We start from the raw sequence: 26,760 nt of genomic DNA on the forward strand, positions 1-26,760 counted from the left end.
GCCAAATATTTTTTTTAAGCATTACAAGTTTTGCTGGGAATTCTGATGCTAATTCTGTCAATATAAATGTATTTGGCTGTGACATTCACGTCAACGAAATAGGAGTGAGTTTTTAGGGAGGACCTGGGCAGCTCAGCTGCCTCCAACAGGTGGAAATATGACAAGGAAGCGTATAACAAATACTCCAAAACACATTTCAGTTCTATAATTTAAGTGTTTCTAAGCTAAACAGCTCACAGCTACAGAAATTCAAAGCTAACAGTCTGTGGAAAGCCTCTAATGACTTCTCAGAGACTGTACCAGGTTTGCATTCAGGCACCCCACAAAAACTCCAAAGCAGCCTTGACTTAGGACCTGGTTTTACTTGCTATTTATCTTTCCCTTGTTAAATGTAAACAGGGATGTATTACCCTCTTTGTTATTAAAATATGCATGGCATGTCACGCTGCTGAAGTTGCCAGAGCAATCTTATGTTTGGAATCTCCTGCCTTTTAGAGAGGCTGAATCACACAGCCATAATATTGTTTCACAACCTTTTTTTTTTCCCCTCTTTAAATAAACCTAGCACATACAGGAGCCTTTTCCAGATAATCATGCTCTGCATACAACACTCTGCTAATTCTGATCAATCTGAACAGCTTTAGAAATCCTGAATTTTGAGTTTCTAAAGAAAAAGAAAGAAGTAATAGAAAACAGAGGAAGCGAAGCCCAACATGGAATTAGTTTCCAGATCTGGGGAGGGAAAGGGAAAAAAATGCAACGTCAAGTTGGCTATTCAAGAGTTTACATGCAAGTAAACTAATAGAGCATTTGCAAAGAGTAGACTGCTACAAGTGAAAACTATCTGGATGTTACCTTGTGCTCATCTCGAAGGTGAGCATCCAGCTCCTCTGTGTGTTTGGTCTCATAGTAGCAGAGTTGGCATTTGTAAGGTTTCAGTTCATTGTGCTTCTCTATGTGCTGCTGCAAGCTCTCATCACTGGAGCAGGTGAAAGTACACTTGTCACAGCGGAAAACAACTCCCTGCAAGTACTTCGACAGTTTGGAACGGCAGACTTCAATGGGAACAACCCGCTCTTCTGTAGGGACAGGACAACATTCACTTAACAAACTTCATGAAATACCACCTGTCAACAGCTCGGCAACTACCACCAACCCAAAGAGGAAGATCTGCTGTATGGATATGCAGGATATCTACAAAGTAATGGCAACTAAGCTGGATCAACACAAAACAACCAAAATACAACAATTCTTTCTTCAGTAACAGGGGTAATCCTCCAAGGCTACAGATGCAGGTGTCCTCATAAATGTAACTGCTTATGAGGTGAAGAGGTTGGGAATGAAGTTCTGGGGGCAAATGAGGCTCCATCTGTGAGTCAGAGTAGCAAAGCGTGGGAATACAAAACCAGCCATAAATCAGCCAGACCAAAAGTCCATTTTGGTTCAGCACTTGACATCAGCCAGGAATGGCTGCTAGAAATGTAATAAACAGGGAAGCTGCAGGGTGCTTCCCAATGCATCACCCTGCTAGCTCTATAAAAATCAAAGCTGGTATCCTCACCATCACACCTAAATCACCTCTGAAGTCTCTGAGGAATGAGAGGGTAAGCAAGGCAGCACCTTTTCCTGGAAGAGGCTGTGCAGTTCAGCCAGGGGCAGAAACCTCCCTACACACCCACAGCTTTCAGAAAGCTCTGATTCAAAATTGGCATGCATGATGCACTGAAAAAGCTCTTGCTGAGTTTTCAAACTCTCCACTTCTCAAACAAAGCACTGATGCTTAACAGAGCAGCAATTAATTTCAGTCATTTGACAGAGCCAGAATCCGATGTGCACAACACTTACACACTGCAGTTCCCCTAGCTGTATCCACAAGAGAAACCCCAAATTTGATCCTTCAGCCAAGGGTCACCAGAAAACCCTCATTTATGGCCTTCTGTTACTCAACTGACCTTCTGAACTAGAACACTGAAATTTAGTATTGTTGCTCCTTATGGACTGCAGATTAAAGAAGGAGTTTGACCCCCCTTATGCAGGTTCATCCCTAACGACAGATTAAAACAAACAAATGAAAAAACCAGGCCTGAATCTCAGACATGGAAGCTAGAAGAATGTGAGACTCACATATGTATGAGTCAATGTGCTCTCATCTTTAGTGAGGAGGGTAGTATCATATCCAAGGACAACTCCAGAAATACAAACTTCCTCAGGGTTTCTAGAAGATGGCAAAAGCTTCACTATTCATTCACTTTTGGCCAATCCACCTGCCACCGCTGCTCACAAGACTTTTACTACAGCCCAACAAAATGTTCCATCTTGCTCAGCTTCTCCTGAACACAAAAGCCGTCCTATCTCATAGCTTCCTCCTTGGCCGCTTCAAAAAGTGGAAGTTTTTCCCAAAGCTATGCCTTTGAAAAAACCCTGGAGTTGTAATTCTTTTATAAACCAACAACAGTTTCTCTAGATATAAAGACACCAAGTTGTGGCCGTTCAGGGTGATAAAACGGGAGGGGAGAATAGGGTCTAAGAGACAACAGAATTTAAAGCTATGATTCCAAGGTCATAAGGAGACTTTTTACAAGGTTTTTGCAGCTGTGTGTTTTTGAACTCACTGAAATAAGTGATACAGCTGGTTTCAAAAGTGAAAAACTCAAGTGAAGTTTTCAAAAAGAGAAATACTAATTAATACATTTGAAAATTCACTTTTCCTCTAGCACTGATTGAAAAACCTAAAACATGAGACAGTATAAACCTCTTTATCTACCAGTCTGGGGTAATGCAACATTCCTTAATTCAGATTACCAAAACCTATTATCTCACACTCACACCAACACTCCCCAAATCAAAGGCAGCACAATAACACAAGAAAAGGAAAGTAAACATACACAAACATTCTAACCTGAAGGTGGCTTCTGTAGCCACTTATTAAGAGGGAAATATATACTCTCCATTTCAAGCACATGCTGCTTCACCAAGGGTTAGGGGTGCAACAACTTGGAAGTAAAGTAAGAGTCATGTATCTGTAAACATGTCTTTTTACATAGGAGGAACATAACTATGAATGGATCAAACCCTTCGCTCTTTATTTTACACACTGCACCACTCCATCTATGTCAAAACTAATGTTCCTGGACCACAGTTCAGGGCTCTGCCCTTGTTTTACCAATGTAATGGCTATAAAAAACGCAGGCCATCTCAGACTACATTCACCATCCCACAGTGTTTCTTTCAGTGTATGTTAAATCCTGCCAAAACTGTCCGCTTCAGCTGCCATACAATTAAACACAACGGTAGATGGGTTTTTAGCTGGATATATGCACTAGAAAGGACTTTGAGGATGGACCCTATTTCTTTCATTACCTGGAAGCTTGATGCCAGAGCAAATCGTTGTCCTCCCCGCAGTTACCTTTGAGATTATCAGCTTTACATTAAAACCTCTTTTACTGTTTTACCTCTCCATTATGTCCTTTGCTATCAGCTTTGTTTCAGCAGTACAAAGGCTTGAGATTTGGTTTGTGCAACTGAAGCAACAGCTCTACAAAAGAACAGATCCACAGTTTCACTTACCCAGGAGGTAAGCACCTCCTTGAAATCGGTCAGAAACATCTCTGTACAGGCAGTACAGTTGCCTGAGCTCATGAAGTGGTCTTCCACTTCTGCAACTGGACATTTCCAGAGTCAGTTCTAGGCATGATGACAAAGACCCATACAAGGCCCATCCAGTTCTCCCTCAGCCTGTCTATACGTATTTTAAAGGTCTATCAGTTTCTACAGGAGCCCTGGCACAGCCACAAAAGAGAGCACACCTCGGCAGCACTTGGAACTGCATGGTCCCCTGCGCAGGGGTTAACTAAATCCTCCATTCCTCTGAAGTGAGCTAATTCTGGAGTATTAAGTCTGAAGCTGGGCAAAATTGACATAGCAACACCTTCAAAGACAGGAAGCAAAAGCTAAATCATCTGCCAAACTCTTACAACCAAATAAGGCAGCTTTGTAATGTGCTTTCTGAATCACTGACAGGTCATTCTTCCCAGATGTTCCCTCAGAATAGCCCTGCTAGCAGATAGAAACTTAGATGATCTCTGCCAACCTCACTGCTTTGGTACATGAAGGACTTTAAGCTACCAACACTGGAAAGTGGTATGCTACACGGAATTATGATAGCGCTTGTCACACCAGGATCTCCTCCAGGAAAAAGATGGCATGCAAAACTTGTGTTTGCTCACCACCAATACCCTACTGTGAAACTCTGCCCAACCTGCGAGCAGGCAGAGTGCCATCCCAACACATGGGTTTGGATTTCGGCAGCCAACAGACCATCTACAAGCATCAAGTGTGATAGCTATGGGCAGGAATCCCAGCCCAGAGAGCCCAAACAGCTGTCTCTTCTGAGCTAGCAAGCCTGCAGTTAATAGAATATAGAAATTCCTAATCCTACTTCTAGCTGTCTTTAAAATCAAGACAGGAGAAGTAAAGATAGAAAAGGTGCCTTAACGAAAAACAAAAATATTATAATTCTTGTTTTGATCCAAAGAATGCTGAAGAGAAAAAATTCAAGCAAGTAACCAAGGGATATTTTGGGGCCTCTATGTTTAGTGATATACATTGTCACAGAGTTTACGAGAGCAAGGCCTTTACGATAACAAGAACATAAGCAGGAAACAACTCTGCCCTAATTCAGAGCTGCAGCTTTGGGCAACTTTTGCTGAACAGGTGTTTGATGACTTAACTTCTCTAGAGAAAAAGCTCAAAAACCATTTTCAAGCTGCACTGTTTCAGCACTGGCTAACTCTGAATTTTACAGTAAATAAATAAGATGCATAATTTAGAAATTAAACAAAAGATACTCAAGGGCTGATGATTTATTCAACATACTTGTCCTTGTGTACAGACAGAGGAAAATTTAATTAAACCAGTCTGAAAGACAAAGGTGTTGTTCAGCAGTCCCCTCATCAGATACAGACACATACGCAGATATTGTTACCTCTGTGCAGTACTATATGGTCAATCATGTTGCGTTTGTATTTGGTGTGATATAGGCAAAGAGGACAGCGAAGGTCTTTGGGTCCTTCCTCAGGAACTGCTGAATGCCCAGCTTCCACGTGCATAGTAAAAGCAGATCTGTGAAACAGGAGGGAGAGATGGAAGCAGTCAGAAGAGGTGTGCAGGGAACGATGAAGTGTCATAGCTCTATAAAGGACGTGTTGTGTAAAATGGTACAGATAGCTCTCAGCCTTATCTTCAGAGTGCCACATGGTATTTCAGTGGGGCTACTCACATGAGTAACACATGAGCAGAGGTATTTGCAGGCTTATATCCTCAAGTAACAAACACTGATTCTGACAAGATATTCTTTTGCATGAGTTGCTCTATAGTCACATTGCTATAGTTAAGATAGCAAAAGAATTCCCATCTTTCATGCTCATTATTAGTCTTCAGGCTGAAATATTCAGTGTACTTTCTCTGGCAAAGATTAAATTTTTAGCAAGTTGAACAAAACCTATCAACTATTCTGGACTTGCATGGGTGAGGATAAACTTATTTCTGGAGGCAGGTAACATCCTTAACCACTTCTGTCTTTGTAGAAAAAGTCCAAAATCAGTTAAAATGTTAAGTTCCAGGTTACAAAACAGACTTGGGTTCACAGTAAGTTTGGCTCTGAGTAGTTAAGTTTTAAAGCATCACCTGTAAGGATCTGAAAACCCAAGACTAAGAATACTGTACTTATTAATGTGGAGGAATGAATGAATGCTCCACAGTATTTTTACACACGCAAAAAAATCATGCTGGCATTATACTTGCTTCACACACAAAAGCTTCAAGAGACATGCAAACAGAGGAAATTAACTGTACACCTATAACCACAAGCTCAACAAGTGAAAGGAGAGGTGTCTGTGAACTTGGGGCACTTGGTCATTTTTTCCTAAAGCAGTGGTAAAGCTGCAAAAGCTAAGGACCTCGCCACACTGAACTAGAGTAATTAGTCTCTCTGAAGTTCTTCAAGACTCTTAGCTTGAACACAAAGCAACTTACTAACACAACTGGCTTTGGGGCCCAAACCAATGATCACTGAATTCTACAGGTGTATTTCTATCAACTTCAGTGAATCCTTTCATGCAGTTAAATTTCTGTGTTGAGTTGAAGAGGGGATTGGTATGTGGCTTTTTGCCCCCCCCCCCCCTTAAAGACAGAAAACATACTATGCTTATCTAAAAAAACAAGACTTAATTCCTGAAGGAAACATCATCTGAAAGAACACTTCTCCCTCATGCAACTATGAAGGCTTTTAAATATTGCTTGATTTAAGATTATTTCATCCAGGTAGAAGAAAATGGCATTTGCCAGATATGAACAGATTGAATGGACCTGGCAATTTCTAGATAAACAGCAACCAGGATTGTCTTGGGTTCAGCAGTAGCAGTCATTTTACTATTATAATAGTAAATTTTACCATTAAGGTAGCAAGGTAGCAAGAGAGGCTAGAGAAATATAACTACAGGTTCCTCTTCTGTAGATTCTCTCAGGTTTGTGCTCAACATTTTGTTCAACAGAACCACTGCCATTTATCCAGCCTTACTGCTTACCGTCACCAGTCTCCTAAGAACTTAGGAGACCTCAAATGTCAGCTGAGGGTGTTGTGTCTGGGGGTCCAGCATATAAGGAGGAAATGATGAACAGCAGAGATGTATATTTTTGCCTTACTGAATAGCAGCTAAAAACATGCACACACAGAGCACTGAGTTTTTAAACTTTGCACATGTAATTGGATTTTCTGAAACGTCTCTATATGTCATCAAATATGCCAGAGAATACTTTGCATTTAACCTAGATAGATGGTGGGAGAAATAAAATTACATAAGCGAGATTTCTTCAGAGAGGTGATATAAACTCTCCTGTCTCCCTAGGACACCTGATTGTCCCATGCTTCACGCTGGTTGCACCAGGAAATGACCTTATTTTTGCAGAGAAATTTTCACACTTGAGGATAAGGATAGCACTCTTACTGCCTTTGCTGAGGAAAAAGTACTACCTATACCATTTCCTTCAGCAAGTAACCTGGTGCCCTGCTGGACCTGCTGTTCGCAGAGATGGACTTGGGTGATGTGGTGGTTGGAGGCTGTCTTGGGCATAGTGGTCATGATTGGTGTTCAGTTCTGGGAGAAGTAAGGAGAGGGATCAGCAGAACTGTTGCTTTGGGACTTCCAAAGGGCAGACCATGGCCTGTTCAGGAGACTGGCTGACAGAGTTCTTTGGGAGCCAGCCCTGAAGCGCAAAGGAGTCCAGGAAGGCTGGACATTCCTCAAGAAGGAATTCTTAAAAGCACAGGAGCAGGTGTTCCCATGTGCCAAAAGATGAGCCAGCAGGAAAAAGACCAGCCTGCCTGAACAGAGACCTTTGGCTGGGACTCAGGATATAGAACAGATTTTGTGACCTTTGGAAGAAGGAGCAGGAAACTCAGGAGGGCTACGAGGATGTTGCGAGGTTATGCAGGGGGAAAATTAGAAAGGCCAAAGCCCAACTAGAACTAAATGTGCTTACTGCCATAAAATGCAATGGAAATGTTTCTATAAGTGTATTAGAAACGAAAGAAGTACTAAGGAGAATCTTCATCCTTCACTCGACGCAGGTTGAAACACAGTGATATGGATGAGGAAAAGGATGAGGTATTTAACACCTTCTTTGCCCCAGTCTTTAATAGGAAGACTAGCTGTTTTCTGGGTACCTGGACCCCTGAGCTGGCAGACAGGAACGGGAAGGAGAATGAAGGCCCCATAATCAAAGGGAAAATGATCAGTGACCTTCTACACCTTAAACACACAGAAGTCTAAGGGACCAAATTGGATCCACACAAAATTACTGAGTGGGCTTTGCACCATTTATCAGCTGTGCTAGCTAACCAGGGAGGTCCCAGTTGACTGGTACCAGGAAAGGTTACAGAGCAGTGCCAACATGCAGCACATACAGGACAACCAGTTTATCAGGCCCAGTCAGCATGGGTTTAAGAAAGGCAGGTCCTGCTTGACCAACCTGATCTCCGTATATGACAAGATGACTTGCTTAGCAGATGACGGAAAAGCTGTGGATGTTGTCTTCCTAGACCTTAGAAAAGCCTCTGATGCCATTTCCTGCAGCATTCTCCTGGAGAAACTGGCTCATGCCTTGGATGGGTGTGCTGTTTGCCTGGTAAAAAACAGCAAACAGCTGGATGGTGGGGCCCAGAGAGTGGTGGTGAATGGAGTTAAATCCAGTTGGCAGATGGGCATAAGTGGTGTTCCCCAGGACCCAGTATTGGGGCCAGTTCTGTCTAGTGTCTTTATCAATGATCTGGACAAGGGGACTGAGTGCACCCTCAGTCAGTTTGCAAACAACACCAAGCTGGGTGGAAGTATTGATGTCCTGGAGGGTAGGAAGGCTCTGCAGAGGGATCTGGACGGGCTGAATCCATGGGCTGAAGCCAGTTGTGTGAGTTGTTTCAACAAGGCAAAGTGCTGAGTCCCGCATTTGTTTCAACAGGGCGAAGCGTTGGGTCCTGCGTTTGGGGCATAACAACCCCATGCAATTCTACAGGCTCATTCAGTTGATACGCCGGAGGGAAGGAATGCCATCCAGAGGGACCATGACACACTTGTGAGGTGGGCTGATGCCAACCTTATGAAGTTTAACCATGCCAAGTGCAAGGTCCTACACCTGAGTTGGAACAATCCCGGGCAGAGCTACAGGTTGGGCAGAGAAGAGATTCAGAGCAGCCCTGCAGAGAAGGACTTGGGGGTGTTGGTCGATGAGAAAATGAACATGAGCCGGCTTCAGTGTGCGCTCGCAGCCCAGTAAGCCAACTGTATCCTGGGCTGCATCAAGAGGAGCGTGACCAGCAGGTCAAAGGAGGTGATCCTGCCCCTCTACTCTGCCTCGTGAGACCTCATTTATAGCACTGTGTGCAGTTCTGGTGTCCTCAACATAAAAAGGACATGGAACTGTTGGAACAAGTCCAGAGGAGGGCCACGAGGATGATCAGGGGACTGGAGCACCTCCTGTATGGAGACAGGCTGAGAAAGTTGGGGCTGTTCAGCCTGGAGAAGAGAAGGCTGCGTGGAGACCTCATAGCAGCCTTCCAGTATCTGAAGGGGGCCTGTAAGGATGCTGGGGAGGGACTCTTCATTAGGGACTGCAGTGACAGCACAAGGGGTAACGGGTTCAAACTTAAACAGGAGAAGTTTAGATTGGATATAAGGAAGAAATTCTTTACTGTTAGGGTGGTGAGGCACTGGAATGGGTTGCCCAAGGAAGCTGTGAATGCTCAATCCCTGGCAGTGTTCAAGGCCAAGTTGGATGAGGCCTTGGGTGACATGGTTTAGTGTGAGGTGTCCAAGACCATGGCAGTGGAGGCTGGAACTAGATTATCTTAAGGTCCTTTCCAACCCTAACTATTCTAAGATTCTATTCTATGATTCTGAGAGTGGCTGGAAAGCTGCTCAGTGGAAAAGAACCTGGGGGTGCTGATTGATGGAGCTGAATATGAGCCAGCTTGTGCCCAGGCAGCCAAGAAGGCCAGCGGCATCCTGGCCTGTATCAGCAATAGTGTGGCCAGTAGGGCCACAGCAGTGATCATCCCCCTGTACTTGGCACTGGTGAGGCTGCACCTCAAATCTTGTATTCAGTTTTGGGCCCCTCAGTACAAGAGAGACATTGAGATGCTGGAATCTGTCCAGGAAAGAGCAACAAAGCTGGTGAAGGGTCTGGAGCACAAGTGTGATGAGGATCAGCTGAGGGAACTGAGGTTGTTTAGTCTGAAGGAAAGGAGTACCAGTGAAGACTTTATCTCTCTGTACAGCTACCTGAAAGGAGGTTGTAGTGAGGTGGGGGCCAGTCTCTTCTCCCAGGTAGCACGAGATATTATGAAAGAAAATGGCCTCAAGCTGCACCAGGGAAGACTGAGACTGAATATTAGGAAAAATTTTTCCACCAAAAGGATTGTCATGCATTGGAACAGCCTGCCCAGGAAAGTGGTTGAGTCACCATCCCTGGAGGTATTTAAAAGATGTGTAGATGTGGTGCTTAGGGACATGGAATTGGCAGTGCTAAGCTAACCATTGGAATTTATGATCTTAAAGGTCTTTTTCAACCTAAATGATTCTATTTCAGTGATTCTAAATCCTACTGCAAGGACTTGCTCTGCTTTCGTCTGCAGCAGATGGTACCAGCTGTTGTAGGAAAGAGGAAAATGGATTACATGGATGCTGCTGTGATCTGGCATGGCATTTCCTATGTTCCTCTCCCTGGTTTGCAGTGGCCATGTTTCTGTTAGCTATAGCCAGCTCTCAAAGACCTCAGAAGTCTTTTCAAGTGCTAAAAACCCTTTTGAGTTCAGTTTATCTGTTTTGCACAGTACTTACTTAAAGCCTGTATAAAAGGAACAATCTTTGCACTTGAAGAGTTTTTTCCCTCCATGCTTGTCACGGTAGTGACGCCGAATGCTCTGTATATAACCCGAGGAGAATTCACAAAATTCACAGTTAAGGATGGCTTCTGTTTTGTCCAATCCTGCAGCACTCCCAGAAAGTGGGATTGGGCTGATGTTGTTGTTGTTCCTGGCCAAAGCTGCAGACTGGTAGTGGTTCAACTGCTGCTGAACATCAGGAGGCTCAGAGTATGAAGAGTCTGTAGAGAAACAGAAGGAATTTGTTATTCCAGGTGGATCAACAAATCTAAAAAGATTTAAGGCCTGCTCCAGCACCTACTGGCTCTTAGAGGGAGTTGATGAAGATGTTGGTTATTAAATCTGCCAAAAGTTTTCTGAAGGGATTAAGAAAAAGAGGTGTAGCATTCCTTAATCTTATCTGATCTGTATTCTACAATTTAAATTGTGATGAGTATAAATTACGCTTTTTAGATCTGATTTGGGGAGGAAAGGAATGACAGACCTAAATTAAGAGTCTAAAAAGAAGTCTGGGTTTAAGATACTTTTAATTTGTGAAGGTAAAGCATGTTAATCACGCTGCCAGGTGTTTATGTGTTTGGTACATAAATTAGACCAGAGATTAAAAAAAAGGATACTTTTCCCTACTCATTCATGCAATTATTTAAGAATCCCACATCAAAAATTAACTTTAGAGAAATTATACAATTTTACTGTATCACATTTGAAGCAGTCTGCAAAAGGCAAATTCAAGCTCTATTAACTGATGATGTTTGAAATGAAGTTATTATTAGGAAAAAAAAAATATTTAACCATAAAATCCCATAAAACAAACTTCTAAACCACATTTCCCTAGAAGATGCTAATTTTTGCCATACTGAGAATGAGATCTCTTTACATAGATGTGTCTGTATAGATGTATCCCTTCTATAACCCAGCAAAACTGTCACACCACTTTAACAGCATGTAGAGAAGCACACTCCAGGGATGTCTCAGTACTGAAACCTATAATATTTAAGTTGGATCCTCCCCACCCCCCCAAAAAAAGGGTGGGAGAGGGTGGTGGTGAACCTTTCCCAACACATTGCTTGAATGTGGAGGTTAGGAATTCATGTGCTTTGTCCTATAAAACCCACAGCTGCCGATGAATGGCACAAATGAAAGCAGACAAATAAAGCACAGATGAATTTCAGTGTAACTTTCCTGAAAAGAAGACAAAAGGCTCTTTTCTTAAGCTTTCTGGAAGAAAGTGGGGGGTGGGGGGGAGCAAGGGGAGTTTGGGGGAGTTGGGATACAAACTGTACAAGCCACCTCCTGCTTTGATGGGTACTACATTTTCCAAAGCTTAATTCCCAAGGCTAGATATGTAGGAATTCTCTAGCAGACGTACTTGTGGGAACTTAACACCATCCATTCTAACCAATTAGTACAGAGACACAAAAGGCAACCAGGCCTATATAGCACTCAGCGTGGGGACTTCCCCACCTGTCTTCACGAGTAAAATACTTGCATTCTTTTCTCACCACCACAGAAGGGGGCTATACATGACTGAAAAATGGAAAACAAACTAAAAACAACAACAAAAAAACCCCAAACCAAACACATAAACAAAACTCAGGCAGGAGATAAATGTCTCTGGGCTCCCCTGGCTTCATCACCTGGTGTGATGAAGCAAAGACAAAGGCAGAGACATGAAAGATTTTGATAAAATGAATGAAATAGGTTTTGCTTTTTCCTATAAACTGAGGCTGGATTCAGTGCAGCATTTATCACCTCTTGTGCATTACTACAGCAGGTTTGCTCACCATGAGGGCTCACAGTGAGCTCCACCTGTTCAAATATCAAGGCTTTCTCTTTCTTGTGTTTGAAACAGGATCCCCACTTACTTTACTTTGGCACCGGACAGGCCTGAGGAGATGCAGAAGTCTCTTCTCCCTCTAAGGCAGCAACTGTGCATTCACCCTCTTTCAGAATAGGACCTTGAAGCCTAAATGATGCATGGTTCAGAGCAGATTTGCTGACATGTATGTCTGCAGCCTGATGTCTGGCCTACCAGGTTCCATGCTTCTAAAAGCTCAAAACACTGTTAGACTTCCCGACAAGGAGAGGACAACCTGAAAGAAGCTCATAGCACCAGAAACAGTACTTTTTGTATATGTACTAGTAAAATTTCTTGTGGGGCACTGATTAAAGTCTACTTTGTAGCTTACTGTTCGTTTTCTCAGGAAGAAGGGATCAAAAATTTCCATCACATCATCAAGGTTCCTAGCCAAAACTGCAGTGATGCCCATTGCTAATAAAGTTACAGGTCTAAAAATTATTATTTTCAGAACAATTAGGTTTTCTTGTTGATTGGAAGATCTACTATACTTCAGGTTTTCTTACTTCTCCTGTTACCTGGTGTTTATTATTCCAGCTTTCAAACATTCAATTTATACACTTCTATGGAAAAAATATGTGAAAATTGCAAAAGCAGACAGCTACATGTCTATTCCCACAGACAAAAAAAAAAAAAGCACACAAAGTAGCTTTCCTTGTCATCAGGGATAGACAGAAGCAAATTCTACCTTTAATATTTGAATTCTTACTTTCTTTAACCAGGATTCATGCTGGTTATCTTAGAATTTTTAGTACATTTCTCCATTAGAATTAAGATAATTTTTAGTACATTTCTTCATTAGAATTAAGATAATTGATTGTAAAAAGCCATCTGAAGAGCTTATACAGAAAGTCCTACACTTAAACGATGGTTGCATGCATGTCCCTACTTCTGCCTGTGTATTCTTCCCCTCTTCCCCTGCCAAATGCTTTCATTATTTTGCAATCCTTCTGGAGTGCAAGATTTAGCACTTCCTGAAGAAAACCACCCGAGATTAACACATGTGTATAGGGCTTCTGTTGGTTTCTGGGAATCCGTTTGCCAGACAGCTATCCTAATACGCAGGTGCAACCCAGCTTCACCAGGAATACTTCAGACAGAATCCAAAGCCGACTAAAGGCATGGGAGGTTTTCCACCGACTTCTGTGAACCACACTTTTTCATGCCCCCTTCAAAACCAGTGAATGCAGTGGAAAGATAGCTACTGACTTGAGTTTGCGTCCAAATGTGCATTTTAGCACACAGCACAGAAGGCACTGCCAGCAAATAAGAAACAGATGATGGGGCTGACGTTTTGGATTTTTTATTTTTCAAAAGCAGTACCTAACAGAAGCACTAGGGAGACAAATCCACAGCCAAGGAGCAACAGTGCTGCCTTAAACTGGCAGAGCACTTCTACATGGGCACCTTCTCTGTTTCTGCTGAAAGAGCAGGCTGAAGTTTCAAATGGCTTTGTACATACTTCAGTGCTGGGCTGAGCTTGTATGTTGCCGTTGACTGAGTATTGTAAGAGCCTTGGCACTTACACAAACCTTGAGGTGCTGTGCACCAAACTGATGGACACCTTTTGGCGGTGTTGCTGTAACAACAGGATACCTGAATGTAAGAGTAGAAGAGAAGGAGGAAGAGAGCAGACCTTTCTCGTCAGGCTGTACACAACGCAAGTTCTAGCTCAGTCTTTTTCCCGCACCCCAAGCATAGGCAGCTTGGAGCACTCTAGGAAAGTGTCAGCAATCCTGGCCTGCAGCAGGAATGGGGTCTAACTATCCATGTGTGAAAAAAGTAAAATGGCCTTAGAAGCCTACTTCAAAATCAGAAATCAGAAGAAAGACTTTAAAATAAGCAAAGGGAACAGTTAAGAGAATTTATGCCAAGTAATGTAAAACAAGAAAACACAAAGATGAAGAAAATTAAGAAAAATGAAACATCAGGAAGTACCGATTACATGTTAAGAAAAAAATTGGCATTTTTTTCTTTTTAACAGTCTTGAGATACCACAAGAAAAAAAAGCATGTTCATACATGCAATGCAAGTAAAGAAATCAGAATACTTATCCCTGACTGATTTAAAACGAAACAACAACAACAAAAAAAAGCCCACACCAAAAAAGACCAAGATCCATTTTTAGAAGTAATTTTATCCAAATGAATGGAAAGACTTTGCTGTTCAACTCCAAAGGCAAGGTAACAGCATGGAATGATCTCATACAAGAGGTAGGACACCTGCAGTCATGCTAAGAGGCAAAAATTAACAGTAACTGATGTAGCAAAGCCTGGAAGAACTGTATCGATGCTGCAAATCTCAATTTTGGGATTTCACATAAAACATCTACCTACAGACTACCTGCAGAGGAAGAATAACAAGGCTAGCAAGTAGTAATCTGCCAGTACCTATGGATCTAAAAAAATACAGAATCTATGCTCAATATACAACAGCATTCTCATATCCAAATGACCACCTGAAAGGAAAGCAGTAGAAATAACTGTCCACATGGTGAGTTACCCACACAGCCCTATCTAAATTACTACTGCATGCTGATAATAATACATAAGTAAGTCTCATAGTGTCTCTGCATGGGGTGAAGAAAGACAGTATTTCCAGAGTGCCTAAAACACTTAAATGCTTGGTAAGTGATGTTGCCACACTGAAAACTTTATTCAGAGTACAGACATAAAACCTGGCACAATGAGTCTGTCAACAATATTGGAAGTTACTACCTCATCTGAAAGAGCATTCACAGTTTCCACTAAAATGCAATGCAATGCAATGTAACCATGAAAATGCAGCTTGATACAAACCGTAGTACCCTGGGATCATACACTGGGGAAAAAATGTACAATGAAAACCCACCACAGATGCAAAAATGCAAATCCAAGTTTTCATGGATGCTCTGCAACATGTAACAGGTTTCAGATATCTAAAAGAAGAAAAACTTGGGATCTTTTAAGAAGAAAAAGAATAATTAAAGATTCTGATGCAGATACATGAATTTACTCAGAAATCAAATGCTTTAGTTATTTGTAGGTATTTTCAGAGTTATCAGTGAACATATACACAACAGAAAAACAGACTAAAACAAGACATCTGAACAAGATGATAAGAAGTACCTCTGGACATGTCTAAGTAAGAGACACTGAGCAGTAGTTCAGAAACCAGAGGAAAAAGTACCAATTAAAAGAAAGAAATCAAACCATTCTCTCATCTTTCAGAGTGAACAGAACACATCTAATAGATGTATTTGAAGGCCTGCACAATGAGGGATAAGAATGGAGGAAGAAACACTGTTCACAAAAAGCAACTGTTCGAATACACTGGAAAGCAAGCTTATTGCATTTGCAAACAACTAATAAATGAACAGCTCAATAAGCAGAAGGAGACAGTGGGTGATAAAAATAAAGACACCACACTTTCCTGTACATCCACACAGAAATATCAATCAAAGTCAAAAGAGAAGAGCATCTGTATGACAAATAAAGTCAGGAATGGGGATGCTTGGCTCCTAAGATAAGAAAAAAACAAAGAGAATATAAAAATAAAATTAAAAAAAAAAAGCTTAAAAATGCCTTGGTAGGGGGAGGGGGAAGGGAATGTAGCAACCGTACAGGCCTAAGACATTATGGATCTGGGAGAAAAAGAAGAGACTAGTAAGAAAATATTTGGCATTATATTTAATTTTCTCTTAATTCATTCACGTAAAGAGAAGATTTATATAAAGAATGACAAAAAAAATTGAAGGAATTAAGAAAAGAAGCAGACAAATGGTTTCCTCTGGAGAGAAACAAATTTGCAAAACCAAATAGAGATGGAATACTACACTAAAAAATATCAAACACAAAATATATGGCCAAAACCACAGAGGATTGAACTAATAATAATTATTATTTTTAAAGATGTAAGATAAGTCTAAGAGTGGAATCTATGAGATTTAGGAACATAATCGCTTCTCAAATTCAATGGGACTCAAAATTACCAGCTCACTGAGTTTAGGATAGCATACAGTCATGAATGGCAACAGCTTGAAAAGTGGGAAGGTGGCAAAGCAGGGTGTCATACAAAGATTGTCAAGACTACACATATTTGTTCACTTTATGCCATGCAGCACTGACCTGGAAGGAAGATATTATGTGGGAGGGTGAAATGTTCTGGCAATAAATTAAGCTGAGGGGAGAGGAAGACAGAAGAAGCTAGGATTCAGAGGGATGCAACAAAACACTCATGAAGAAGCTTAGGGAAAGACATGGTACAAGGAAGTTTTATTCACTGCATGTTTAAAAGCAGAATATGAACCTACTCCTCTATCTAAATTCTGATTTCTACTAAATAACCTTTACATTGCTAGGACGTTGTGAACGAGATGTAACTGAAACAAACTTTGTGCCCTTGTTCACACACTCCAGAAGACAAAAGCAAAGAGTAATCACAGAGGAAATAAAGCTCTAGAATAAAATTGCCATTTAAAGGATTTACACCAATCAACCAACCAACTAACCAACCAAACAATCCCAAGATCTAAAAACCCTGCTGGAGAAATTTATTTCAGAATTATGTGTAAAGGCCACTCATTCTGGACTAGCTTTTGTGAGAAAGATGTTACGTATACGTCTAAGGCTCAGAAGAGGGCAAACAGAAAGATATATGGACTATGCAATCTTGTTTATTCAGAAGAGGTGAGAAACTATATCCATGTTTTTTAACAACTTTGAATTCCCTTTTGAGTTATATGCACACCCACCTCTGAATGGAACTGACATAGGATGTCATTTCCACTGTGCAGCTTTTTCACAGAATCATAGAACGGTTTGGGTTTGAAGGGATGTTAAAAATCATCTAGTTTCACCCCCCCGCCATGGACAGGAACACTTCACACTAGACAAGATTGCTCAAACCCCTGTCCAACCTGGCTTTGAACAATGCCAGAGATGCAGCAGCCACAGCTTCTCTGGGCAACCTGTGACAGTGCCTCACCACTCTCACAGCACTAAGTACTTTCGTACTAATATCAACACTTATTTCAAAGCTACATAAATTTAATTGAAGAAGAAAATAATAATTAATTTTATCATCTTAATTCCATTACACAGAGAAAGTCTCATGCCTACTGAAGAATCTTCACAGCTGAGATCAAGAAGTGGCTATAATACTCTGTAAGATGATGCAAAGGAAATCAGTATGAATTGTATAAGACTTAGGAAGAAGTAACATAACTGGTGAAATAAGTTATACTGTATTATCTCCATCAGAAGTATCAGTCCAAGAGCTTCCCATCCCTTCCTGGTTTTGAGTATCTAAAACTACCAGGAATTCCTATTAGCATTAGCTTTCAAGACAGGCACAACATGATCATGAACCAATTACCCTGCTCTGCTAATACTGTGATTTGGAAGTGTTGGTTTTTAAGGGTCGAGAAACAGTACATCACCTAGCCATTTAACTTTTAGTTAGCCCTTCTTTTCATCTGTCCTCCCCACAACAAATTTTCTGCCTGCCTTCAACTCAATTTAGCTTTCCTGAAGTTCTTTAGCTGACTAGGCCACTTGTTAGTCATGTTTAGACTGCACACAACCCTCTCACTATAAACTAGGCTCTTTCAGTAGCTGCTCTACAACTTGCAACCTTTGCAACATCAGTGCCAAGCCACCAAAGCTTTCTAACCTGACAGAGTGCTTTGTCCATTGCTGTTTTTCCTTACAATACAGAGATGACGCATGGAAGTGCATCAAGTTCCCCTGGCTCTGGCATTCAGGTTATTTCACCTCTGTTTACCCACTGCCTTCTGTGGCATTGCAAGCTGTTAATCTGCTGCCATGCTCTCCGATTTCCTTCACATTTTTAAGGGCAGTTAATTTTTCGGGAGAACTCCACATTTCTTTCTCTATTGCTCCAGCCTTTGACATATTTTGTATTAATGAACACACAGAGCCACAAATATGCTGCTGTTACCTAAATGCTCACTTGCCTCTAAGCTTGAAATGAAGGGGGGAAATAAATACAGCTTTATCAACTGCTACGTTTTTGCATTCTGCTTCAAAACTGGCCCTAAAATTTCAGTGATGATATATGGGTACAGAGGATCCATTCTAATCATAGAGCTCAGGAACTTGCAGTTTGTTCTGGAGATATCCAGCATTCACCTTGACATCATCCTTCTCTTCCTCCTCCTTCTCCTTTTCTTCTTCTTCTTCTTCTTCTTACTACTGCCAACAGAAAGACCTCATGTCTATCGTCAGCTCTGAGCTCAGATCAATTTGGGCAGCATTTTTAAGCACTGGTACCAAAATGTAGTAACAATGTCCCTTAAAGAAGAAATAAAACCAGCTACTTAAACATTAAACTTTGAGCCATCAACTATGATGATGACATATTTCCATTTCAACAGGGCTAAAATGAGCAAAGGAATTTTACCTCTTCATCAAGCACCAAATCCCTCTAGCAGGTTTTAGATCAATAGAAAGTAGCTGGAGTCTCAGGGGACAGGGAGAGTACCAGCTTACATAAGAAGGCTACTGACATGTGGGAACGATAGCCTGCAGAAATGCTCTCTTGCACAACATTGGTCAAGCCCTACTGTGTATCCCTTTACAGCAATAGAATCCTTTTTATCTGTATAGAGTGATCACAAATTCCAGGGACAGCAGTAGTATGTGACAGCTAAGAGAGCATCACTACCACTTCATCCCCTATACTGCACACAAAAATCAGAGCCCAAAGAAAGTAAACACCTCAGGTAAAAAATCAACAGGAATCTAGATATGCTTCTTTCTTTCCCCTGTGGATGCAATCAGATCATTCCCATCTGCCCAGAAGGAATCCAGAAGATGTTTCTTCCTTTATTTATTACTTGATCTATCAAACAACTTATCCTGTCTTCTCTCCACCCTAGGCAAGTCTTTCAGTATCACAGCAATCCCATCAGAGCAGGCTGGGCCAAATCCATACAAAGACTGACAGCAACCTTCTCCCAGCTGCATAAGTTCCTGTCTCCATCCTGTGGAATCTCAATTTTGCGTTTACCCATTCAGCTCAAGCACAAAGAACTCAGGAGCAGAAGAAAGCACAATGAACAGCAAGCTGACACCCCCCTCCAACCCTCCCCACCCGAGCACAGCCAATGACAGAATAAACATCTCCTTCTGTTCCACTAGCCACAAAACTCTCCTCAACATGCTGCAGGAAAAGGCCAGAAGCCAAACAAGTATACACCAGTGGAAGAGAGCTGCAGAGAACAAGGTCATCCCCAGTGCCCTAGGTCCTTGAAACAGTGGGGAGTTTGTTCAGTAAACCTGGAGGGGAACAAGCCCTGCACTTGTTCCACCAGTCCCTGCCAATCTGATGCAGGAGAAAAGTTCCCATCTGATCCAACATCTGATAATTAGTTTAACACTGACCACAAGAAGTAAGACACACCAACAAATACCGTAGAGTTTTAACAAGCACTGGCAGGCAGTCTGGCCACTGTGATAAGGAAAGATTGGCAAAATCTGAGGGGAAAGCAGAAACTTGGTCTAGGTTAAAGAAAGAAGGAACACAGGTGGGGAAAAAAAAAAGCAGCCTGCAAGGGTTAATCTGATACTTCAACGTGAGCATGCAGCATCTCTACTATGGGGCACAAAAACAGGAAAACAGGCAGGACAAGTAGACAGCTTTTGCAGCCTGACTGTAACTACAAAAGCAGAAGCATCTTTTGTTCTTCAGTGTGCAGATCACCGTCTTGCATCCTTCCAACTCACCCTGCAATTAAAGCAACTAGTGATTGAAGGTTTGCCTGAATTTGCCCTGTAGTCGCTACTTTGCCTCTCCCATTAAAAACCAGCCAAACCAAAGGGTCTCAAACTTCAGAAGAGTGGGTTCCAAACCCCACTCCCTGAGAAAAGCTCAAACCCCAAACTCAGTATGTTCTGCTCCAATACAAGATTTCTGAACTGTGAGGATTCTATTCTAACCCCTGTGGTCTTCCCCAAACATTAGCAGCTGTAACACACTAAGACACAGTAGCAATAGTGAGAGAGAACCAGCACCAAAGGTGGAGACAACAGCCTTAAGAATTTTCTGCCCTGATTGGAAGGTTAGAAAAATATCCCTTAATCAAGAACAACAGTGCAGATGAACAGAAATAAATAATTCAGCCACAAACTATGGTATGGATTAAAAATAAATAAATAAATAAATCAGGGGTAGTGTGTCTGAGCATATGGAAAGTTTGATTCTCTTCTGAAAGGCGGAAGGAAGAGGGAGATGTGTGGATCACTTTAACAATCCTGCCTCATTGGCATCAGCTGAGAAGATTTTGTTGAAAAGGCTCATTGCGTCCCTCTGCTCTCCTCTCGTTCTGCTACTACATGCAATTGCTTTAGCAAACCTGCTAAAGGCCCTCTGTACCCCTCAGGATTTCATCCGTCAAGCAGTACAGACAACACACATCCCAATTATGCATTATCCACTTTGAAAAAGTGTGCAGAAATGGGAAGGGATTTACAGTTCTTCAACAACAGTCCCAGAAAACAAGACTTAATCAAGCAGTTTTGTACCCAGCCTGACTCTGGCAAAGCAAGCAGATATATTTATATTTCAGTCTCTACATGAGGCAAAGTTCTTTTCCACTGGCAAAGGCTAAAGTTCAGAAAAAGCTGGAACAGGGCAATGGGTGTTTCACTTAGCAGTTTTCAAAACACTTGCTGCTGCAAGTAATTAAATTTAATGAGGATGTTGACATACCATGTACTGGGAAACTCAAGACATCTTCTAGTTCTGACCCTGCATGTGTTTTGTGATGTGTGCTGGTATTAATGATAGATCCCGTTTGGTTTGCACAACAGTGAAAAGCATTACTGAGCTTCAAGGGCACACACAAAGTGTGCTGCTTTCTACATTTCAGGAACTGGTTACCACTAAAAAGAAATGAACTTGTACAATAGCAGCATAACTGAGAAGACATTAAAAGCCACATCCAGGTCTGTCTAATCTATCACTTGCACTCTACTGTTTTGACAATTCAATAATCTTAATCAGTAACATTAAAAAACTATTATTTTGAATTACTGCACACAGTCATGGTCAAACAGTTTTATGAGACTTCAAATCTGCCAGCCGTATGACTAAAGAATAGTACTTTGCTCTACAATTCAGTTAGGCCAAAGGGATTATTTTCACAAAATAAAGAGTGACTCAAAAAAAGGAGTAGTACTAGCCATAGTAGCTTAGGGCAAGTATTTTACACACTTCCAAGATGTTTTTGCTAAGGGTGAATTCATAACATGAAACAGCTTATCAATCTACTGAGTTGTTCTGCTTCATGGTCTATATGATGACAGGTTGCACTCATAGATTTCTAAGTTTACAAAAAGAAGGCAGTCCACCACCTCTACAGGCCTTGAATACAAGGAAACATGTAACATCAGGAATTACACAAACACAGTGTCTGTGGCCATGTGCTTTCTCCATAGCTGATCACTTTGCAGATAATGACTGTTGCTTCTATTCTTGTTTTCTAGTGTTCAGTCATGTAAATTTTGTGTCTTCACTTTGCTTCTAACTCCTCCTTGCTGGAAGAGACAGTAGTCTTCTTTTGTTATGCCTAGACAATGGATTGTGGGATTCCATTGCCTTGCACTCAACTCACCAGGAACAGAGCTGACCCCGCACAGCGCAACACTGGAAACCCTTATCTGTGACACATACTGGCCCCACAGGATGATAGTATCATCAGTAAATCCATAAAGCCTTTCTGGGCAGAGATTAACATGAGTATAAGTTCTGATTCTCATGAGGACTGTGAAAGGACATCTTGTTAAGGGATTCACCAAATCCTTCTAGCAGTTTGTGATATTTCAATTTACACTGTATTTTTATTGTGTAAGTAAATTATCGAAAGTGTTAAGCCACATTTCAGCGTAAAGGGAAAATAAGTAAGTAAATCCAAACAGACAAACAAGCCAACCACACAAATGTGAATAAATAGTCAAACACCACCAATTTTTTCTTGCAAGAAGAAAAATACCTGTAAGCTACTGGGACAGAAAAAGAACATTTTACCACAATGGCAGCCTTATCATTTCAACAAGAGTTGAACACCACAAAACATTCAGTGCCTTTGTGATATGCAAAACAAAGAAAAGTTGCATTTGTGATTAACATTCACTGTTTTATCTGGCTGTTCGTAAAACACCCCCCAAAAAAAGACATCATCATCACCCCCTCAAAAAAAAGTGCTTTGCCTCTAATTATATTAGCATACTGAAAATGGGTTCCTTACTTGCCAAAAAGCGCCTCACACTCAAAGAGAGGTACGATACAAAAAGCAGCATTTTCCAATGATGTCTCTGTTAGAAGGCTTTCTCTGTTGACTCACAGAGACCGACACAAATACCTGACACTACTGTGCTGACAGAGTATCATGGTGAACGCAGGACAGAGAGGCATACATACAAGCACTGAAGTAGGTATTTTGCTTTCTAACAACAATGTAGTCGCCAGGGATGAGCCCGCCTAAAATGTTCAGCACCCACTCCTCTTTAACTTCACTTCCATGAAAAGTATATCAAGCAATCAAACCAACTCCAGGACACATGGCTGAAAACTTCAGATATGCTTGCTGCTACCAACACAGAACTAAAAGAGATGACTCACAGAAATTTAAATATATTCACATCTTTTAACGAATGGATCAACCTAAAAGAACAAAAGAAATATTCTAAGAAAGGCCCCTTGGGAAACATTTTCTGCAGGGAAAAAAAGCATCAGCAGAAGTTCCACTGGGCTGTTGTCCCAGAACAGTTCTATTCAGACATTCACTCCCTATTACAATTCAGTACCCTTTCCCCTTTCTCCCTTTTTACAGGGCTTGGCAATTGGCAAGATGAGCTCTAGCTCCTCAAATCTCCCCCAAGTCATCCTGCTCTATTTCCTACTCCAACCACAATATTCACCCACAGACAAGAACAGAACCCTTGTGCAACAATTTCAGTTATACTAGCCTGCTGCATACCCACCAACCTAAAAATCAAATTCAGAACAATATAACACAATCATTTGTCTGTCTTTCACCACAACCCTAATGCAATTTTGCATCCCCAGTGAATTAACCTGATCACAGCCCTTGCTGAAGGATATTTGTACACACTAACATGCAAAACCCAACTACACTACATTGTGAGCCCCCCTTGTTATGGGCTCCAGCTAGACATAATAGTGCCCATCACACAAACCTGCATTTTCTGTTATTGAACCAGTTTTTTATCTAGTCCTACACATCACCTGCAACTTGCACACCTAAGCCACAGAGACATTGATTTATTCCCTTCTAAAACTCCCAAATAAGTAATGTCACAAGAGCGCCAATCATTAACCTGATCTATGGCCAACTTCTTAATGTAAAATAATTACTTAAAAAAGGTTATCACTTCCTTAAGCAAAGCGGAAAATGTTAACACGATTATCATAACACCTGTAGTCTTCTGGCTAGCTCCCCAGTGGGTGGCTTCTATTATTGTCCAAGTGACTTAACCATTAACCATGTCTAAAGATGATCAAGCTAACTGGGACAATTTCTGCCTTGGTTTCGGGGTTGCAATACAGATCTAGGTAACAGAGTCAATCTCATTACATACTTTTGTTAACAGTCATCATTTTATGTATTTTTAGGAAGAGTTCCTTAAAGGCTGTAAAATTTCTCCTATAGAGATCTGCACTTGAATTTTAACTCTATTGATCATGACTTTGAGCTTCTGGGATAACCAAAAAAAAAAAAGGAATAAATAAACCAGCCTTCCCAAATTCAAATATCGTTCTTCTGTACCTTTTAACACATTATTGGTGGTAAAAGATTGCCAACATTCAGAAAGACTAGGACAGCCCTTGAGAATTATTTGCTACTTCTTAGCCAGTAATGGAACTTTTTTTAAAGAAAAAAAGCAATAAAAAAGCAGCAAAATACATCACAAGAGGTACTGTGCTGGATTAGTTACAGCTAGCATTAGCAAAAATAAAACCTCAGTTAGTAAATCTTCATTGTACTGTTCCACGCAACCCTTTTCCAAAAGGTAGTGTGAGAGCAGCTGGTCAAAATCTTTTCATAAGATTCTAATTCTGACCCCAGAAATGACTTGCTGAACCACAAAAATATTATTCACGTCTCTCTTTTTCTTCAATGAAGTATTTCTATGCTGACTTTTTTTTCTTTAAATTCCTTCCTGCTGTTTTCTAAACTTATTTCTTATCTTTCACTCTCTCTCAATTCACACATTTTTTGGTGAGAAGGGAAAGAAAGGAAGATGAGAGACCAAAAATGCTACAAAATGATTACTGATAGTTTTTGCCTCCCCCATTCTCAGTTTTCCAGTAACCTAAGCAAAATAGCAGCTATAAAAAACCTTAAGAACCTTTCAAAGTTCAAGAAAAAAGGTATTTGTTTTCCTTCCTGTAATACGCCCTCCATCCACCCCAGTGTCTTGAACATCTGCGGGTCTGAACCTTTTAATTATACTCACCTACATTCTCCTCTTACGTCAACACAACTCATCCAGGGACTTTCTTCCCCAAAGACTAGCTCTTTTCTTAATTGGCAGAAAACGTTACCCAAAACATGTCTAATAAGTTACCACTTAAAATGGCTTAAAGCTTGCTGTGATACCATGCAACACTTTTTCTATGAGTCTGCATTTTCACTGTTAACAGTGTCTCTTCCTTCTGCTGCGTTCCAAGTATCTTCTGCATAACCCTCCAGCACAAGGAGATTAACAGCTTTCAAAGAAAGCATGGAAAAGAAAATGGTTCTGAGATTCTCCTTCCTGCTGATGCAGCTTAATATCTGAAGGCACTTTTGGTGTCCTCTGTAGCAAGCACAAGGAGAATGATTACTTTTACTGTCATTACAGGTTAACATTTTAAGCTTAATCATGTGGTTTCACTGAAGTACTCTACTAACAAAATAAAGGGGTGTTTTTCAGGAACAAGGATGGAATTAGATGATCCTTTTCCCACTGGCTATCAACAGAAATTCTGCCTTTGAAACTTTTCTACAATTTAAATCTCTGCTAAGAAGCGGAGGCAGCACTGACATATTTCAAAGTCAACTGGTGACAGGACAAGTTGACAAGCAGAATGAACTGGTGAGGATCTAGAACAGGTCACTTCCTACAATACCACGTTTATTCTTGGTTTTGATGCAACTTCTCTTTTTCTTGATGATCAAATGAATCTGCTTTTTTGGCAAGCTGCCTGCTGTATTTTTATTTATTTTTTTTGTCATAAAAGTATTAAGTGGCACCTTAGACAATTAAATTCTTGCTTTGAGGCACCTCTTACCATTAGAGTCCTCCACTTCTTCAGCTGGAGTGTGGTTCTTGGAGGTGTGATGGGCGTGTGAGGCTGCAAGGTTGACAATGCGGGGTCTTGGAAGGGTCAGTGCTTTCCCATGCACTTTCAAGGAGTGCTCTTTCAGCTGGCTGATTGTCATGGTGGAAAATGAGCAGGAGGAACATTTGTAGGCATGTTCACCTGGGTGAGCGAAATACAGGCAAGTCATCAGCTCACAAAAGAAACAAAATGGGGCCCCCATACTTCTCTTACTGAACTTGGCAGTAAAACTCCCATGGATTCTTCAGCAAGAGACTGAAACCAAAGAGAACAAGCTATGTGCATTTCCTTGTTGGACCATTCTGGAGTACATGGGTAGACACCTGCTTTGGACCAAAGTATCACTTTGTGACAGCTGCGGATCCTTGTAAAGTGACTGATGCCAAAAAACAGAGGCCAGATTCTTAGCACGCCTGCATTGAATGGTATGAGAAGAAAACAGACTTTGGGATGAAAATGGAGTCACTTAACTATAGCACTTCCAAATTTCTTCGAGAGCATAGCAACTAGAGGGGGTGAAGTCATCAGTTTCTGCATGCAGCACATCCAACGTCATAATTAATGAAGCATGGGTACTACAAAGTGCTAACAAAGGTCTCTATAAAAAAAAAAAAAAAAAAAAAAAAGGGGGGGGAGAGTGGTGTCAAAATTTACATTTGGGTAGGTTGCATTTTCCTACTGAAAAACCTGACGTTAGGCAGCAGTAATCTTAGCAGTAATCTTCAAAGAACTGGTAGTCAAGTCAAGGTTGGTTTACTACAAGAAATAAACATGGCAATACCAAGAACAGTGCATATCTGTAAGGCTATTTGAAAGTGTGTTATGAAAAAGCACTAAAAGAAGTGAAAGAACAGACGTCATGAACAGTAGTGAACTTAATTTTGAACACATTCCGAGCCAGAGACAGCAAACAAGAGGAAACAAATCCTGAGACAAGATTTGTTTTGTGTTAAGCATGGAGGCAACTGGAACACCAAGTGAAACCGTCCCAACACAAACAATGTGATATTATACAGGTGCCAAGTCACTGTTTGGAAGTGCCACTTCCATGGACAAGAGTAACACTGGCCATGTATGAGTTGTACATAAAGTGCCAAAACTAATACAGGAGTGAAAC

General features: G+C 41.1%; 1 protein-coding gene across 2 annotated transcripts in view; it reads right to left on the reverse strand.

The window, feature by feature from the left end:
* Positions 1–26,760, reverse strand: part of ZNF462 (zinc finger protein 462) — a gene marked incomplete at its 5' end in the record, with an annotated part of 52,767 nt that overhangs the window by 8,793 nt on the left and 17,214 nt on the right. For both annotated transcript variants that reach the window (XM_080637380.1, XM_080637379.1), the window contains 4 exons: positions 856–1,079; positions 4,985–5,121; positions 10,392–10,656; positions 25,593–25,784. In XM_080637380.1, the coding sequence (XP_080493506.1) occupies positions 856–1,079; positions 4,985–5,121; positions 10,392–10,656; positions 25,593–25,784 (818 nt within the window). The remainder of the gene's footprint in view (positions 1–855; positions 1,080–4,984; positions 5,122–10,391; positions 10,657–25,592; positions 25,785–26,760) is intronic.

Source organism: Psittacula echo, assembly GCF_963264785.1.
Source record: "Psittacula echo genome assembly, chromosome: Z".
In the NCBI taxonomy this organism is placed as follows: Eukaryota; Metazoa; Chordata; class Aves; order Psittaciformes; family Psittacidae; genus Psittacula; species Psittacula echo.